This window comes from Cervus canadensis, chromosome 3, assembly GCF_019320065.1.
Source record: "Cervus canadensis isolate Bull #8, Minnesota chromosome 3, ASM1932006v1, whole genome shotgun sequence".
NCBI lineage: Eukaryota > Metazoa > Chordata > Mammalia > Artiodactyla > Cervidae > Cervus > Cervus canadensis.
The window spans coordinates 90,205,665-90,219,183 of record NC_057388.1 but is presented as its reverse complement, the minus strand read 5'-3'; the positions used below and the strand labels follow the sequence as shown (position 1 = coordinate 90,219,183).

At 49.1% G+C, this 13,519-nt stretch overlaps 1 protein-coding gene across 2 annotated transcripts in view; it reads left to right on the top strand.

Moving 5' to 3' along the window:
• PODXL (podocalyxin like) overlaps positions 1 to 10,153 on the top strand; it is a 46,768-nt gene extending 36,615 nt beyond the window's left edge. Inside the window, exons 2-8 of one of the 2 annotated variants that reach the window (XM_043463739.1) lie at positions 3,523 to 4,182; positions 5,144 to 5,364; positions 5,887 to 5,958; positions 7,810 to 7,957; positions 8,144 to 8,205; positions 8,469 to 8,636; positions 9,648 to 10,153. In XM_043463739.1, coding sequence (XP_043319674.1) covers positions 3,523 to 4,182; positions 5,144 to 5,364; positions 5,887 to 5,958; positions 7,810 to 7,957; positions 8,144 to 8,205; positions 8,469 to 8,636; positions 9,648 to 9,842 — 1,526 coding nt within the window. In that variant the 3' untranslated portion in view covers positions 9,843 to 10,153. The remainder of the gene's footprint in view (positions 1 to 3,522; positions 4,183 to 5,143; positions 5,365 to 5,886; positions 5,959 to 7,809; positions 7,958 to 8,143; positions 8,206 to 8,468; positions 8,637 to 9,647) is intronic. The other variant, XM_043463740.1, reaches the window with a different exon arrangement.
• The last annotated feature ends 3,366 nt before the right edge of the window (positions 10,154 to 13,519 follow it).

The window sequence follows — 13,519 nt, the reverse complement described above, 5'->3', positions numbered from 1 at the left end:
GTGATCACACCATCATGGTTATCTGGGTCATTAAGATCTTTTTTGTATAGCTCTTCTATGTATTCTTGCCACCTTTTCTTAATATCTTCTGCTTCTGTTAGGTCCATACCATTTCTGTCCTTTATTGTGCCCATCTTTGCATGAAATGTTCCCTTGGTATCTCTGATTTTCTTGAAGAGATCTCTAGTCTTTCCCATTCTATTATTTTCCTCTATTTCATTGCATTGATCACTTAGGAAGGCTTTCTTAACTTTCTTTCCTTGCTCTTCTTTGGAACTCTGCATTCAGATGGATATACCTTTCCTTTTCTTCTTTGCCTTTAGCTTCTCTTCTTTTCTCAGCTATTTGTAAGGCCTCCTCACCAGGCAGTTTTTTGGAGAAGGAAATGGCAACCCACTCCACTACTTTTACCTGGGAAATCCCATGGAGGAGCATGGTAGGCTACAGTTCATGGGGTCGCAAAGAGTCAGACGCAACTGAGCAACGTCACTTTGTCAGACAACCATTTTGCCTTTTTGCATTTCTTTTTCTTGGGGATGATTTTGATCACCGCCTCCAATACAGTGTTGTGGACCTCCGTCCATAGTTCTTCAGGCACTCTGTCTATCAAATCTAATCTGTTGAATATATTTGTCACTTCTACTGTATAATCATAAGGGATTTGATTTAGGTCATACCTGAATGGTCTAGTGGTTTTCCCCACTTTCTTCAACTTAAGTCTGAATTTTGCAATAAGGAGTTCATGATCTGAGCCACAGTCAGCTCCTGGTCTTGTTTTTGCTGACTGTATAGAGCTTCTCCATCTTTGGCTGCAAAGAATATAATCAGTCCGATTTCTGTATTGACCATCTGGTGATGTCAATGTGTAGAGTCTTCTCTTCTGTTTTTGGAAGAGAGTGGTTGCTATGACCAGTACATTCTCTTGGCAAAACTTTGCCCTGTTTCATTCTGTACTCTAAGGCCAAGCTTGCTTATTACTCCAGGGATTTCTTGATTTCCTTCTTTTGCATTCCAGTCCCTTATGATGAAAAGGACATCTTTTTTTTGGTGTTAGTTCTAGAAGGTCTTGTAGGTCTTCATAGAACTGTTCAACTTCAGCTTCTTTGGCATTAGTGGTTGGGGCATAGATTTGGATTACTGTAATATTGAATGGTTTGCCTTGGAAACAAACAGATCATTCTGTCATTTTTGAGATTGCACCCAAGTACTGCATTTTGGACTCTTGTTGATTATGAGGGCTACTCCATTTCTTGTAAGGGATTCTTGCCCACAGTAGTAGATATAATGGTCATCTGAATTAAATTCACACATTCTGGTCCATTTTAGTTCGCTGATTCCTAAAATGTCAATGTTCACTCTTGCCATCTCCTGTTTGACCACTTCCAGTTTACCTTGATTCATGGACCTGACATTCCAGGTTTCTGTGCAGTATTGTTCTTTACAGCATCAGGCTTTACTTTGCGTCACCAGTCACATCCACAACTGGGCACTGTTTTTGCTTTGGCTCCATCTCTTCATTCTTTCTGGAGTTATTTCTCTACTCTTCTTCTATAGCATATTGGGCACCTACCAACCTGGAGAGTTCATCTTTCAGTGTCATATCTTTTTGCCTTTTCATACTATGCATGGGGTTCTCAAGGCAAGAATATTGAGGTGGTTTGCCATTCCCTTCTCCAGTGGACCATGTTTTGTCAGAACTCTCCACCGTGACCCGTCTGTCATGGGTGGTTCTACATGGCATGGCTCATAGTTTCATTGAGTTAAGACAAGGCTGTGGTCCATGTGATCAGTTTGGTTAGTTTTCTATAATCGTGATTTCCATTCTGTCTGCCCTCTGATGGATAAGGATAAGAGGCTTGTGGAAGCTTCCTGATGGGAGGGACTGCTTGTGGGGGAATCTGGGTCTTGCTCTGATGGGCGGGGTGGGGCCATGCTTAGTAAATCTTTAATCCAATTTTCTGTTGATGGGCAGGACTGTGTTCCCTCCCTGTTTGGCCTGACACCAAACTATGGTAGGGATAATAGTGGTAATGGCGACCTCCTTAATAAGAACTTAAGCCAGGACTGTTGTACTCAGTGCCCCCGACCCACAGCAGGCCACTGTCAACCCACACCTCTGCCAGAGACTCCTGGACACTCACAGGCAAGTCTGGCTCAGTCTCTTGTGGGATCACTGCTCCTTTCTCCTGGGTCCTGGTGCGTACAAGATTTTGTTGTGCCCTCCAAGAGTTTGTTTCCCCAGTCCTGTGGAAGTTCTGTAATCAAATCCCGCTGGCCTTCAAAGTCAAATTCCCTGGGAGTTCTCAGTCCCTGTGTCGGATCACCAGGTTGGGAAATCTGTTGTGAGTCCTAGAACATTAGGGCTGCACAAGTAAGTATCTGTGTCTTACTTTCCATTGTAATCCCAGGGCGTGAACCTGTCATTTAACTGTTCCCTCACTCAATCCCTGTTATTGTTCAGTCACTCAGTCGTGTCTGACTCTTTGCAGCCTCATGGACTGCAGCATGCCAGACCTCCCTGTCCTTCACCATCTCCCGGACCTTGTTCAAACTCATGTCCATTGAGTCAGTGATGCCAGCCAACCATCTTATTCTCTGTTGTCCTCTTCTCCTCCTGCCTTCAATCTTTCCCAGCATCAGGGTCTTTTCTAATGAGTTCGCTCTTTGCATCAGGTGGCCAAAGTGTTGGCGTTTTAGCTTCAGCATCAGTCCTTACAGTGAATATTCAGGACTGATCTCCTTTAGGATGGACTGCTTTGATCCGCTTGCACTCCAAGGGACTCTCAAGAGTCTTCTCCAACACCACAGTTCAAAAGCATCAATTCTTTGGTGCTCAGCCTTCTTTATGGTCCAACTGTCACCTCCATACATGACTGCTGGGAAAACCATAGCTTTGACTATATGGACCTTTGTTGGCAAAGTAATGTCTGCTTTTTAATATGCTCAGTCCCTGACCCCCTGACAAGGCTGAGCTCCCAGGCTAGACTCAGAGAACCCCTCAATGTGTCTCAGAGTTGTCCTTAAGTAGCAATTTGTGTAATTTCACTTTTCCAGTTTCTCCTTCTACATAGATTTCCAGAGGAACCTCTGTGCCATGTTTAGAACAGGGCACTTGGATATGTGCGAGTCTCTTGTGTTTTCTGTAAGGTCCTACGTCTGGGAGAAGGAGGCAGGGATGATGAGGGTTCTGTGCTGGGGTGTGGAAACCTTGAACGGTGCGTGCCTGGGGCTGGATGGGGAGGGCAGAGAATTCACTGCAGGCTCCCACAGGCAGTGGGACTAGGAGCTGAGTCCTTCTCTGGAGCGGAATTTCTCTTGACTTCCTCTGCTTTCTCCTCAGCCTCCCTCTTAGAGGCTTCTTGAACCCCAGAGAAATCTGGGCACATCAAGGACCCAGACCCTTCAGCAAAGATGGCAGGGATGAGAGCAAGGCCTCTGGATCCTGGGGAAGAGCTGGAGCAATGGAGAGAGAAAGACTTCCAGCTAATACCCTAATTGATTCTGTGTTGTCTTTGTTCGTAGGAGATGACACACAAACAAGAACCACGACAATGCCAAGTGTCAGCTCAACCTCTCGGAAACTACCCAAAGAAACCACTTCTCAGAAGCCGGATTTAACCACAGTCACACAAAGTAAAACCCCGACATCTAATGTGAAATCCGCTGAGAAATCCAATGTGACACCCACTGTCACTATAGCGCTGACTGGCGTACCCACGTCTAAAACATCTGTCACAAGTGCGGTACCAACTTCAGCCCAGAAAAACACAATTGACGCAGCCAATAACACCCCTCTTGTAACTACTAAAGATCCTACAACCGCATCAGCCACCGTCTCAACAAATCCTAAAAACATGAGCAGCCAGAATCCAATTAATGATTCACCCCCATCCAGAATCCCAACTACCCCCAGTGTGACCACAGGCAGCGTGACCACTAAGGAAGGCGATCAGATAATCTCCACATCTCCAGATCCGAATATCACCCGAGGCATCTCTCCTACTCTGTCTTCCTCGACCACCCTCGAAAGCACTCAGCAGCCTAGCAGGGGCTGTGTGACTTTGGCCCCTGGGACCTCAGAGCCCACAAGGAGCTCCACAGAGGAATCAAACAAAATGACTGTAACTACAAGTTCAGGCAGGATGACAAGTCCCACCTTCACAGCTCAGGTGACCCCACTGAGTAAGTGTTGCCTTGCCTTTTTGAAGCAGAAAGAAACTTTCAGATGTCTATGTTCTGTACTGTTGTTCAACTAGAAGGTGGAGATTTCATGCCGTGAGTTAAAGATTGTAAATGTGTAGCACCTTCGTTCAGCCTGTTTCCCATCCTGTGGTGAGCAGCGGCCTGCAGAGCTGTGTGTTGTGATGAGTGCTCAAGGTTTTGAACTGCCCAGTGGACCGTTTTCCTTTTTTTTTTTTTTAAGTGCTAGTCTTAGTCCAGTAAATTCATTTCAAACCTCACTGATGGATCATGAGCCTCCAGGCCCATTTGAGATCTATTGAATCAGAATTTCTTGGTGTGAATCTGAGCATTTGCATTTCGAGGGACCCCGCCCCGCCCCGTCCCACCTCCCACTCCCTCTCCCGCTGCCATATCATGTGGGTGCGTGGTGAAGTTACTAGAGAACCACACCCCAAGAGCAAAGTGATGTCCTGCGTAACAGCAAGGGCCCTGAGTTGGATAAACCTGGATTCCTGTCCCTGCTCTGCCACTTGTTCCTGCGGAATTCATCATGCTCCTCTGAGCCTCCATTTCCTTGTTTATGAAAGGGGTAATGATGGTACTTCCCTCAGAGTCATTGTGAGGACGGAAGAAGAAAGTACCTGTGAAGCGCGTAGGACCCTGACATGAAACGGTTACTCAGCTGACATTTGCTGCTGGCATTGTCACTGCTGTTGATACTTCTCTCGGGTTCCTACACTGGCTCATCCAATCCGCTCATCCTGTAATGGGTTACGGCAGCTGGCTTCATCCATCTGCCTCCTCTTTCTCATAGCTTGCCTCCTTTTGCTGGTGGTCTGTAAAGCCGAAGTGGGGTGAGGGGAAGACTAAAGAACCTCAGAAAACTAGGAACAGGAAAGACTACCTTTTTTCTGTTTAAACCACTCACCTTTCCTCATAAGCTTTGTTTCCCCATTTACAGAACCACAGGTCACCGTCAAAGGAACTCAACACACCTCCAGGGAGACGCCAGCTGTCACTGTCAGCGCTGGAGCTCAGCAACCTACAGGCTCTTCACTGGGACCTGGGACCACAACTCTCGTCAGGAGAGCCACCACCTCCAGCATTCAGTTGACGTCAAATGCCCCCCAAAGCTCCAGCACCCATTCTCCCACCTCAGTCATTCCAACAAATATAGGGCAGGTAAGAGAGCCCAGACTCGGAGAGAAGGGGAATCCAGGAAGAGCATCTGTACCCTTCCCTTCCCAGAGCCCCGGTGGGGGTGTGAGGAGCCAGTATCATTCACCCGCTGTCTCTGGCTTTGCTGGACTCGGCCTCAGACAGCGGGATAACCAGTAACGTACCTGGCGCTCAGACCCCAGCCGGCCAGCTCCCAGCTTGGCCCCGAGCTCCTTGCCTGATGTCGCCCACCTAACGGTGTGTGTGGGGTGTCAGTTGCTTCACTTCTGTCCAACTCTTTGCAACCCCACGGACTGTAGCCTGCCAGGCTCCTCTGTCCATGGGGATTCTCCAGGCAAGAATACTGGAGTGGGTTTTCACTCCCTCCTCCAGGAGAGTCTTCCCGACCCAGGGATCAAACCCTGGTCTCCTGCATTGCAGGCAGATTCTGAGCCACCAGGGAAGCACCTAAGGGAGGGAGGGAGGATTCAAAGATGAGATCTTATCAAGTTCAGCCTGGCCGTTAATCCCAGTGGCTTCTTTCAGATCCAGTGCCATCCTCATGAAAAGCTGAATGGGAGCAAACTCTCCCTGAACATTTCGGGAGTCAACAGCTGTGTGAGTACCATGCTCGTCTGAGCCCCACCCTGACCTGCATCCTCCAAAGGCGGTTTAGCACCAGGATCACTGAAAGTGGAAGGGAATGGAGTGTTCCTTGTAGAAAGGAGCCGAGAGATGTGTTCATTTCCTGCCCTTGTTTTTGGTCCTTCCAATCTCACGGAGGGTCAGAACCAGCTTCTCTAAAGGAAGCCCCGCCCACAGGGCTGCTACGGGGCCAGAAATACCAGGTCTTCTGAGCTTTCACTTCTGAGGGTCTGACGCAAGACCTGGTTCTTGATTGTTTCTAGTTCAGGATGTGACTTTGTTAAGCCCATCTCTTTGGGCTTCAGAGGCCTCAGTTGAAAAGAAGAGGCTTAATCTGCCTAACTTTCGTTGTTCTAAGAGTCTGTGGTTTTATATTTCCTGCTCCATGTATTATCTGACGGCCTGCCTCTAACCTAGGGGAGCTGTCACCAACAGCTGTTCTTCCACTCAGGGTGGTGTGTGTGTGTATTGTTTGAGGAAGATGGTGTCAGCACGTGTGTGAGTGCGTTTGCATGAAAGAGAGAGTGTAGGCGTGTTGTCCACTGCCTTCAGACTGCCAGTCTCCCTAGGATTAAGGGCTTTAGTCTGGGGTTTCTGCCGCAGTGCTTACTCAGTAGCTGAGGCCTGAGTGGGTGCTGGTGATCAATGGCTCACTGCCGCCCTCTCCTGGTCAGTGGCTATTTTGCAAACACCCCTAGGAACCAGAAAGTGAAAGCAAGCAGCATGGAAAACTTGGGTTTACGATAATTTAATGCTACCTATTTTCTGCAGTTGTTTTCTTTTGGGTGTCCATTTTGGTGGAATTTTCCAAGTGAACTATAGAAAAGCTGGAGTTTTCAATCAGAGTAGGGTTTTCCTGGGATTGGGCTTGTTGGACAAGGCGAGAACCACACTGACGCTTGCCCAGCCTTTCCTCCGGCTCTCTTTTTGGCTGAAACTTGGCAGGTTTGGTGGTAAGCCTTCTTCTCCTTTGCCATAAATGGGAAGAGGAAAGCCCTGCATCTTAACCTGGTAGCAAGGCTGGGGAGTTAGTAGGCCTAAGGAAATTCCAGGTAGAAAACCCACGGGATGGTTTGTGGGACAATAGCAACAGTCCTTTTCTTCATCTTGGTATCCTTATTTCAAAGTCTGGTCAGAGAAACACCAGTTTGGGATGCCTCTGGATGACTGGGTAAAAGCTACCCATACTTTGCTTCCTCACCCTCAGCCCTAAAGCCACATCAGCCATGCTCTTTCTGCTAAGAAATACAGAGGAAGCCCCTTGAAGATGTCCTTGTGCATCTTCCAGACACTCCCAAGTCCCCCTGTGCAGTATGGCCTTGCCCTTCTCTTGTCAGCCTGTTTATGGTTTCAGTCTTAGCCGAGGGAAGAGGCATGTGTTTCAACTTTGGGATGGATGACCTTGAGCTGAGAGCCCGGCGTTTACCCCTCCTGAGGTCTCTGAACTCAGCATCAAGGGCTGGTGAATGCAGGTTCATTGGCATCTTTGCCCTGGCAGTGCCTCCGCAGGTCCTTCCATGGGAGAGAAATGATGATGGGCAGCAGGTCGTGATGCTTAAAGAGCTCTGAGAGAGAGGGGCACACTTGGGGGAATGGCATTGTTCAACCAAGACGAGATAAATGGGATGGGGGGATGAGGGAGGAGATGTCTATCCGAGCCAGAGAAGGCAGGGGCTGGCCCAGGAGGAGGACATGTGACCCACCAGTCGGGGCAGTCGGGTCACAGCTGGCAACAGCATTGTCCTGACCTTAGCTTGCAAGGGTGGCCCCGCAAGCCTAGGCTGCTGTCGTGATCCCTGATTACTTGTGGTCTCCTCACAACAGAACACAGTCGCTTCGAATCACAAACTGGTCGAGGTGTTGTGCCAAGCAGTAAAACCCTCCTTCAACAAAACTCAAGATGAGTGCCATATAGAGATAGCTCTTGGTTCACGTGCCCAGGAGGTGGACATCAAACACATTACTATCATCAGTGAGTTGAGGGCCAGGGCAGGGAGGCCTCTCTGGGGTGGGAATGGGGCAGGGCGGGTGACGGGAGCCACAGGGATGGGTCAGGACTCTGTCACCTGCTCAGGAGATGGAGGAACAGCAAGTCCTCTGTCCCTGCCATGTCTCTGAGCTAGACCACTGAAGCGGCATCTCTCCCTCTGCCCCTCAGCAAAGCTCCATCCCACGGACATTTATAAATCGCTGAAAGACGACTGGGACAAGCTAGAAGACGTAAGTGGACGGCCCCTCGTGCTGGGACAGACTGGGTCAGGAGCCTGTCCCTCGGAAGCCCGTGGTTCCCCGGTTCCACTGTTTCTCATTGCTGAGGAACCTCTGGTTTGCAAGCATGGAGATGGGAGGGTAAAAGGGGACAGCAGGGCGGTGGAACAGGCCCCCAAAACCCCAAGTGGAAGAGCTCGTAAGTGAATGGGAGTTCTGAGAGAGAGAGACCTGGAACCCATTTTCTGCTATGTCACTTTCTCTTTCCTGGCCAGGTGGGCATCAGAGACATGCAGTTTGAGGGTCAAGGACCACCAGAAGAGATGGAGGACCGGTTCAGCATGCCCCTGATCATCACTATTGTCTGCATGGCATCCTTCTTGCTCCTGGTGGCGGCCCTCTATGGCTGCTGCCACCAGCGCCTCTCCCATAGGAAGGACCAGGTGAGGACCAAGCAGTCCAGTTCACTGGATGACTTTCACCCTGTTATTCCCATATTAGAGAAAAGCCGTGGGCCCTTTCTGATAGGCAGAGGTCATCATCCCTTATAGGAAATGGAAATTTGCCTGGAGAATTAAAGAGGCAGCATGGATTTTGGAGTCAAAGATGACTTGGGTTAAACCCTAGCTCTGCCTCCGATTAACTGGGTGACCGTGAGCAAGTCATAATCTCTGAGCTTCAGGTTTCTCATCTGTGTAGTGGGAATATCCACCTTGCAGAGTTGCTCTGAGGATCCATTGCTATAAATGGGCTGAGGCATACCCGTCTAACCAGAAATTTTTTCATTTACCTTACTAGGATTCCCTTGTAACAGTTCCACCCAGATTCAGGGTTCTCAACCCTGGCTGCACACTGTGGAGGGCTTTAAAAGAAATCCCCCTGCTTAGTTTCATCACACCCCAACTGAAACAGCATTTCTGGGTCACTATATTCGTTTAAAGATTCCCAGGGACAGTCCTCTGCCACCCAGGTTGTATCCTGGGTAAAGAGGGAGAGAAAGATCTCTCCAGATGGTTTCCACCTGCAGCGGGAGGGAAAAAGTTTCTGTACGCATCGTGTTCAGCCTTAGGGAAGTCCTAGTCACTCAGCCTGATGAAAGTCATTTTCTTAGAGTTCTTGCCTGTTCAGAAAAGTGGTGAGGAGGGGCCTTGAGAGGAAGGTTTGATGGGGAAGGAGTGGAGGAGAGGAGATGGGAGAATAAAGTCCGCCTCTGCTGACGTCACAGATTTGCCACCAGGGCAAAGGTGATGCGAGCTGGGAATTCTAGGATGCTGGGTAGGTTCTCCTCTCAGAATTGCCCTGAGGCAGGCCAGCAGTCAGGACCACCCGTTGTTCACATTAGCTAAATTGGGGTTCCCGAATTATAGGGGTACAAGTGCCAATATTAAGGCTAGAGCAAGGCTGACCACTCTCAAAAATTACCCTTTTTTCTTGGGTCACCTCTCTCACTCTAGCAACGACTAACAGAGGAGCTACAGACGGTGGAGAATGGTTACCATGACAATCCGACACTGGAAGTGATGGAGACCTCATCAGAGATGCAGGAGAAGAAGGTGGCGAACCTCAATGGGGAGCTGGGGGACAGCTGGATCGTGCCTCTGGACAACCTGACCAAAGATGACCCTGAAGAGGAAGACACACACCTCTAATCGGGGCTGCCGGCGGTCTCCAACGGTGCAGAGCTCCAGCCCAACCACCTCAAGTGCCACTTGTGAGGGGAGGAGGAAGATCCTTCCCCTTAGAGGGAAAGACTGGGGTAGGAGAGCAGACTCGGAGGGTCCCCTCCCCCCACTCCCCACAGGCCTTAATTTTTCCCTTTTCAAGCTGAACAAATCACATTCTGTGTAGAATCCTCTTGTAGAATAACCCACTAGTGCCTGAGAGCAGTGCTGCTGGGAGAACAGGAACGAGCCATCCATAGAAGGGACTTTTCAAGACCATCTACTAGCCTCCATTCACAGACAAGATGACTGAGGCCTAAAGAGGGTAAAATCAAAGTCACACAGCCACTGGGTGACATGTCGGAATGAAAACAGAGATCCTTCATTCAGTCCAGTGCCCGTTCCCACCACACCACGCTGCTGCATCACCCGTGCCCTCCCTCCAGAGTGACCCTGGGCAGGGGTGGAAGCGGCCCATCAGTGGATGGGCTGGAGGGCAGAGCGGGGCCGGATCCTGCCTCCGTGGGGTCTGGCTCCTTGAAAAGACAGGTCCTGTTCCTGTCTCGTCTGCCGGTCTTGTCTTCCTGCCTGTGTTCCTGTCCTTTGTTCTCCTCCCTCCCTTCATTCAGGTTTTTCATCCACTCTGTTCCAGGGCCTCTGGGACTAACAGAGGTCATTCATGACCTTCAGTCCCTTGTTCTGGAGTCTAGTTTCCTGGTGTCTGCTTATGAGATCGGGACTGACAGAGCACACAAGACTCCCCCTGTGAACACGTCTGCCCACCGGCCATCTACAGATGAAGAGAGAAAGGGAAGCCCCTCTTTCCAGGATGGGTCCCCACCCACCCCAAGGCTCCCCAAGTGCTGCCTGGCCTCCCACTCCCACGGGGACTAAAATCTGCAGCAGCTACTGAAGGCAAGATGTTTCCTGTTTCCTTGTCGTTGCTCAGCCGACGCAATAGAGAGGAGACCCCAGCTCGGTCATCCCCCTGAGGTTCAGCATGAATGAGCAGCTTTAGGACAGAGCTTCCTCAGGCCCGGTAAGCAGAGAGGTGTCTGAACAGACAATCGACTGAAACAACAGGAAGGACAGGCTTTACTTTCCATTTCATAGGACACTCAGGGGCTTTGCAAGTTGCTGAGAGTTTTCTCTTTTAATCCAGCCCTTTACTGCCAAAGGCCAAAGCTCAAATCATTGAGATGTTTGAAGATTCCAGTCTTCTGTGCACAGGGCAAGAAGAGCCTGGAGGTGAGGTGCACTTCAAGCTGAGTAAGGAGCTGCCAGCCGGCGTGGAATCCCAGCGACCTTTCACTGTCGGGCATGGAGCTAGGCCGTGCTGTGCGCTGTCAGTATTCCTAGTGGGGCTGGCTGCCCGGCGCTCCTGCAGGTTCTGGTGGCATCTCAGGGAAGCACAATGCCGACCGTTGCCCAGTGGAGGGGTTTGGAGGGAGCTTAGCAGGTAGTAGCTGCATAGACGGCACCGGAGGACTGAGCACAGCGAGGTTTCACCTGATTTTCTGATTTTACCTGATTACTGCGTGGAATTTTAAACTGCCCACGTCTCTCTGTTACTGGGCATAACGCCCCTAGATCCTACTAGGAAGATGCTTTGGAGGATGAAAACAGTCACTTGGCCTAGGCTGCAATAGATCTGATAGAATAGGCTGTCTGCTTTGGGATAGGTTATTTTTTTTAAAGGAGAGGATTTTAGGGGGACAATCTGTGTCTTTCCTTTGCCATCTAATTCCCTCTTCATAGTCTTTAGCCGTTTGATACCAAGGGGAAGAGGAAGGCCAGAGGTTCAAGTAGGGCCCCCAGTGAGCTTCCCCCAAGCTAGAAAGATGCTAAGGTAACAAAGATCCTGAAGTATTTGCCCTGATTCTTCCCTGTTTGGAGGCTGGCAGGATGGAGAATACCGGTTTGGGGGAAAATAGAGGAAAATGCCAGAGAAGGCAATGGCACCCCACTCCAGTACTCTTGCCTGGAAAATCCCACGGACAGAGGAGCCTGGTAGGCTGTGGTCCATGGGGTCGCTAAGAGTCGGACACGACTGAGCGACTTCACTTTCACTTTTCACTTTCATTCATTGGAGAAGGAAATGGCAACCCACTCCAGTGTTCTTGCCTGGAGAATCCCAGGGAAGGGGGAGCCTGGTGGGCTGCCGTCTATGGGATCACACAGAGTAGGACATGACTGAAGTGACTTAGCAGCAGCAGCAGCAGAGGAAAATGCTGTCTCACTGGGAAAAGATCTGTTTGCTTCTTTCCTACCCAACATTTGGTTCTTTCTACCCAGTGGATTTCTATCATGGCCACCGTGGGACAGGCCAGCCTGGATTACTCCTTTGCTGATTCTGGGTCTCATTTCACCAGCCAGGTTTAGACAGAGACAGCAAATACATTCTGGAAACCAATCAAAGGCCATAACCCACAGGCCCCTTGGGGAGCGAGAAGGTGACTGGCAAGGACCAGAGAGTAAAAATGAGGCTTGGTCAAGAGGAATGACTGTGGCTCTGTCCAGAGTCAGCCTTGACAAGCTCTGGGCTGGCTCAGAGGCTCCTTCTTTGGGTGCATCTGAACTGTATTGTTCTAGCCTTCTGGGCAACTTGCCCTGGCTTGCTCTTGCCACCTATGTCAAAGACCATATCGCCATGCATCTGTAGTGGTCATCTTCTTCCCACATCTTTGCTGGTCTCTGATGCTATCTGGTTAATTCAGATTCTGGGGCTGAGAAGAGAGAAGAAAGCTGGGAATTCAGCATTGACTTGAAACAAGTTGTGCCAGAGATTATAATAAACTATTTTATTTCGGTGGCACACTCGTTCAGAAACCATGAATCTGATGACTGGACGAGATCCAGGGGGAAGCACACTCTCATGTCAGGGGGGACAGACGCAGCAATGCTTATGAAGGGGGCACAGAATATTCTTTTGCGTCATAGGACAAGATACGGGTTTAGTCTAGATGCAAGACTGTTCTTTCCTTTCTTGATAAGGAAAGCTAGCAGAAAGTTTATTTAAATCACTTCTTGAGCATTTATCTTTTTGACAATATACTGGAGAAACTTTGAAAAACCAGTTCCAGCTGATACACATATACGTATTTTTTGATAATGTAAATACAACAGCCACATGTTAATCCACCCTGCACTGCTTTGAGTGACTATACTTCGAAAAAACCTTTGTTACGAGAGAAGGCTTTTTTCCCTCTAAACAGGAATGTAAATGTCTATTTTACTAGAAATAACAAGCTTTTGTTTTTCTTCAATGAAAAATGAAATACGAGATAGGCTGATGATGAAGTATTTGTCTTGCAGACTGGGCATTTTTATTTTTAAATATGGTCCTCATCCCCTCCCTGTAAAGTCCCAGCATGTTACAATAAGGGTTGTAGTCAGTATGCAACCTGGTGGGGAAGAGGGGTTTTAGAACTCAGTCCAATCTTTATTTTTTTAACAGAAGAAGAGTCTGAAGCCCAGAAAGATAAAGTGACCTGGCGAAACTCACATATTTAGTGACAGAAAACAGGCTTAAAACCTGGACTGGAAAACTGTCCAGTGCTGTGTGCCTCAGGAAGAAACCAACAAATTAAGGCCTGCTAATTAAGGGCAGGCAGCAGAGTGATACCAAGGAGATCGGCAGCAAGGGTAGGGAGAGCATGAAGACA